General features: G+C 35.1%; 1 protein-coding gene across 1 annotated transcript in view; it reads left to right on the top strand.

The window, feature by feature from the left end:
- Positions 1-5,466, top strand: part of CCDC39 (coiled-coil domain 39 molecular ruler complex subunit) — a 46,845-nt gene that overhangs the window by 24,194 nt on the left and 17,185 nt on the right. Inside the window, exons 10-11 of the mRNA XM_019634221.1 lie at positions 3,422-3,616; positions 4,544-4,708. Of these exons, the coding sequence (XP_019489766.1) occupies positions 3,422-3,616; positions 4,544-4,708 (360 nt within the window). The remainder of the gene's footprint in view (positions 1-3,421; positions 3,617-4,543; positions 4,709-5,466) is intronic.

Genomic DNA, 5,466 nt, shown 5'->3' with positions numbered 1-5,466 from the left:
AACGTGACTTGTATTCATTTTTTGTTATCGGTATACATTGAGTATTAAAATTGTAATACAGTTTTTCCTTTGTTAAAATGTGTATACATTTTTTTGGCACCGTGTGTGTGTGTGTGTGTGTGTGTGTGTGTATTTTACAATGATAAAATTTTGTTTTGGAGTAGTTTGTAGCCTAATGAAGACAGCACATGTTTTGGAATCAGGAAGAACTGGTTTTGAATGTCAAGGTTATACCACAATTGCTATTTTAACTTTTCTGAGCTCTAGTTTACTCATCTATAAAATAGAAAAAACATTAATATTATTTTAGGGCATTTTGGAGAGTTAGAAGCAATATATATGTTAACAGTGCTTATAGTAGGTACTTAATAAATGGTATTGTTTTAATTATATATGAGAATATTAATGATACAGAAAGATAGGAAAGTGACCTCTGTATCTGAACATGTTTCTTGACCCTGGCCTGAATTGTCTGTTTTGCTGTGGGGGATTGATTCTTACCACCCTGGGGCTCTGTTCCTTATGCATTTGGCTAGTAATAATATGCCTATCTCAACTCTGGTTTTAACAGAGAGATAAATACATGAATAGAAATGCAAGTGAATTTTTAGAGCTATTAAAGTTAGATACCCTCCTAATGAAGGTTTACTCTCTCACAATAGTAGCATCAGGTTGTAAAGTCATTCTGCATTCCCTCTTATTTTGCATAATAGAAACTAATTTCTTCTGGTTTAAAATAGCCTTAAATTTCATTTTTTTTATTCTAAAAGTTAATTTTATGAAATCATATTTTTATGCAAAAAAAATTCTCTTCTTACTATCTTGCTGCAATCTTAGGTCCTGATATTCAGAGAAATACAGGCAAAGAGAAAGGCAGAGGATGGAAGGAGGCGGGTAGAGTGGAAGACAGAGAGAAAAAGACACAGAGAGAGGAAGACAGATAGATCTTGGAACTAGAAAGTTTTTACTTTAGGTATATACCCAGAGGGGACTAAGAGCACAGACCTTGTTCTAGGTTGGGCAGAGAGCGGGATACAAAAGCTGGAAAACTGGTATCTGTGTATGTACGACCCGTTTATGCATCCGACGGAGTTAGATCTTATCTAGCATTTTTCTCTCTAGCGATATATGATTATATATGTAATAATAATAATAAAACAATAACTATAAATGACATATCTATGTATTAAACGCTGTTGTACATACACTGTTTGCCAGTAACATCTTTAATCCTCACAACAACCCAGGGAGGTAGGTATTGTTATTATCTCCCTTTTAGAAATGAGGAAACTGAGGACGAGTTGGTTGCCCACCAGAGTCAGATGACTAACATGCAATTACAACCGTTTGATTCCAGAGCTTGTACTGTTAACCACGCCCCTATGCTTTCTCACACTGTTAATGTCCTCCCTCACCTTCTGGGACGTGGGTTGAATCAAATAATGAACTCTAGAAGGTGAACTATGTACTGAACCAAAGCTTGGGCTCCCTCCTCCCATTTCTTCCCCTAAATAGCAGTCACTTAATAATTCAGGTGGAACCGTAATCATACATACTCAAACTAAACCCAAAACATCAATAGATGAGAAACATGAAAAATGTTTAATGTGAATACCCACATGTATTATACTAGAGACATTAGACCATGAAGAATAAGATTTTTAAAAATCTGAATAGTATAAATATTTAATGGAGTGTATCATTTAATGTAAGATGTTTAATAGTATGTATTTAATATTNAGCAGCAGCTCAGCTCGGGCCAGGACTCAAACTGTGTTGCTCAGAGCTCGCACTCTTGAGTGAGCTCTTAACCAACTGAGCCACTCGGCCAGCCTAACATTATTTTTTTAAAAGTTATTTTTTTCCTCTAAGAGCATGATTCTGTAGCACATGAGAATGGGATAGTATTAGATGTTATCAGAAACCTGTAAAAACTGTGAAATTCATAGGAAATAGAACATTTGGTGACAGAATGAAAAACAAGTGGCATTTTTGAAGAAATTTGCTGAATTAGAAAAAAATAATAAGATTGCAGCATGTGTGGTGATTGTGCTCAAGCAGGGTTGTGTTCATAATCTTGGTTTTGTAGCTGTTGGATTTTGTGTTTGTTTGCTTGTTTGGAAATATCCCAACCCTATATGTTTTGGAGGTGTACTGTGTTATTCACCACCAAGCACTGACTTTAGAACTCTGCTAGGCAGTCTCTGAGAAGGTATTAAACCCAATGAAAACTGTCTTATATGAAAAATGATGCATTTTATATGCTTATATCAGATTCTATTTCTTGATTTGTGAAAATTTAAATGTGCCAGTTATAGACATCTTTTGTTTTATATTGAGGTTCAGTGGTTGCCAAAGGGAAATATGCCCATCTGGACATATGAGCACAGGGGGAAGTTATGTCAACATTTTAAAATGATAACTTTCAATAGAGCTTGGCATAGTAGATCTATTTGAAGCCTAGAATACAGTGGGCATGAAGCTTTGAGGTAGGACAGATCTGCCTCCTGAGAAAGGCGCAGTGGGAGTGGGGGTTGTTTTTAATCCCCCTAGAGGGCTGCATGTGTAGGGAGGCTCACTGGAAACAAAGCACGAGGAAGAGGTCGTGCCAGTAGTGCCATGGGGCCAGCCCGGCCAGCTCACAAGAGCTGTCAGTTCAATTTCCCAGAATTTTGGAAGTCGACTGCTAAACACAGCTACTATTAAAAATTAAATTATACAGACTTACAATTAAATAAATAACATTAAAAACAAATGTAACACACTCAGCACTCATCACTTCTAAATGAGTTTACTATTATCTGTGCTTTTAAGGTTACTTAAGATCACTTCCATCTATTATACCTGTATGTTAGAAACACTGCATAATGGTCTACTACTGTGTATCTCTTCCCAATTCTGCATTTAGTGCAATCGTGGTAGTAGCTTGAAATTGGCCGCAGTGGGAGTATTTACACCATGGACATCAGCCACTTCTCCCTAACCTCTTGTCCACTGGAAAGCTGGTGGTTAAATATTTACCTGCTCATCATTGGTTAATGTTCCAAAGAAGCTGGGGGATTTCCTCCCTGTGACACCCTCAAGGCTTTGGTAAACTTTATGAACTTAGAAGCTGTATGTCTCCAGTATATTTTATTTTATAAGGAAACTAGTAGAATGGCCATGTTCTAAAACTAGGGTGGGAAGGAAGGAAGATGATGTATTGAGATCCCTGACACAGGAATAAGAAACTACTATGCTGGTATACTAGAATAGACTATGAGAAATGTTGGGGTTTTGTTGAAATTGCGGGAAGGTTTTTATATTCTCAAGGACTAAAATGTTAGGGTGATCATTTATGAGCTCCTAAATTATAACATTTATATAATAATACATTTTAAGGTATTATAATTTCATTAACCACTATTATTATTATCGTCAGGAAGTGAAAGTTCAGTTGGACCTAGTGAAAGATGTGCTATTTAAGAAAGTTCAGGAATTACAGGCTGAGACAATGAGAGAAAAAGCTGTTACATCAGAAATTGAAGGAACCCGTTCCTCTCTAAAGCACCTCAACCATCAATTGTATAAGCTGGATTTTGAAACCTTGAAACAGCAAGAAATTATGTACAATCAGGTAAATGTTACTCTTATGAATATCTTCCATATTGACTTATTATAGTTGTGATGGTCAAGACACCGAAGTGTTCTAAGAAAACAAAGATTTCTAAGAACGGAAAGATTTCTTGGAGGGATAGACAGATGCCAAAGATGGGATATCATGTTAGGTCACTATTGTTTCTTGGTATGAAGTAAACAGGTAAAAAGATGGACAACTCTAGTGAGGGAGAACCATGCTTTAAAGGAATCTGGGCAATTGGACCTGGAGTAAAACCAAACAAAGAGTTGGGTATCTGCAATCTAGAAAAACCATGTGTTAATTCTTAGTTGTGCAGACATAGGCTTTCCCACCGTACCTGTAGACCAATCGGTTAAAAGTAATTTTTTTTAGTTTTTCCTTATTTGTTCTATTTATATTTGCTGTCATCGTGTTAATTTCTTAACGCCCTCCCCCTCTACATCTTAATTTCCCCATCTAATATATTCTTAGTTTCTCAAAATTACAAATGCTGACATGTAATTTAAAAAACAATTCATTAGAAGATTTGAGCCTTTCATGGCTAACAACTTATAATTATACCAATTTTTGGCATCCCTTAGAAAATGTACTCTCAAACTTTCATGTCCATGTAGATCCAGGGAATTTGCTGAAGTTCCATCATGGTAGTATGATAAATACTTCCTTGTATGACTTTGTTATATTTTCAGAAGATTACTTCTGTTGTCATTGTTATGTACCCTGGTTGTTGAAAGATAGGTTGCTATTTGTCCCCTGAGGGTAAGAAGGATTTTATCCTATAAATTACCGAAGGGTTAAAGTGATTTAGTAAATGATGACACCCAGCCCAACTCATAAGAAAGTTGTTAATGTGTCTTTATATTTATAGAAATGGTTTTAACTGTTTGTTTCTCCTTACTAACTTATGTTTAAAAACTGTAACAGGATTTTAGCATTCAACAAATGGAACACCGAATGTCACGGTTAAAGGGAGAAATTAATTCAGAAGAAAGACAAGCCCTTCAAGCAAAAGTTGTTGAACTTAAAAAGACTTTGGAAGAGAAAAAATCTACATTTGTCCTTTTGGAAACACAGATCAAGAAGCTTCACGTAACTTATCCAAAATATATTATATGCTTCAGATATTCTAGTCATTAGCCATTCTGATTTAAATCAACATGTTCCTAAGATTTTACTTTGGGTAAATGATTACCAAACTACCAACATATATAACAAATGTATGAACTGATGTTCATGTTTCTATACTATGAAAATGTAACATTACCATTGATTATGTATTTACTATATGCTATAGTACACGCCTCTAGTAATTTATTTCACTTAATCCTTATAAATGTCTTGTGGGGAAGATATTACTTGTTTTACAGATTAAGTAACTTGTCCACAGTTGTACAGCTAGTACTTGGAGACCTAGGATTTGATCCCTGGTCCATATGACATCAAAATACTCTTAAATAGTACACGATTTAAAACATAGATAAATTCCTGTTTTCTATTATGCATCTGCCATAATAACTTGATTGCCCTTTATGTAACCTCTAACAGAAGCTACTCTTTTATGGGTCATCTATTGTTGTTACTCAAATATTTACTTAGTTATAATATTTCAAATAACTCAATATTGTTAAGATGAAATGTTCTTAATAAGCTTTAGGTATTTTCATATGTTTATGGTAATATGAAACCTATGTTAGGGGAACTATAATATAAAACCTATGTTAAGGTTTTATTGGAGAGAAAGTGGAGTGAGAGCTGGAAAGGCCTAGTGCCGAGTGTCCTCTAGTGGTTATAAGAAGAATTGCTGTGAATTCCTTTAGGGCTACAAAGGAGAAAGGTAGCGGTTGACT

Source organism: Hipposideros armiger, unplaced genomic scaffold (assembly GCF_001890085.2).
Source record: "Hipposideros armiger isolate ML-2016 unplaced genomic scaffold, ASM189008v1 scaffold_1549, whole genome shotgun sequence".
NCBI classification, from domain to species: Eukaryota; Metazoa; Chordata; class Mammalia; order Chiroptera; family Hipposideridae; genus Hipposideros; species Hipposideros armiger.
Note: the sequence above shows the minus strand (reverse complement) of the source record. Positions and strands in the feature narration are given on the sequence as shown.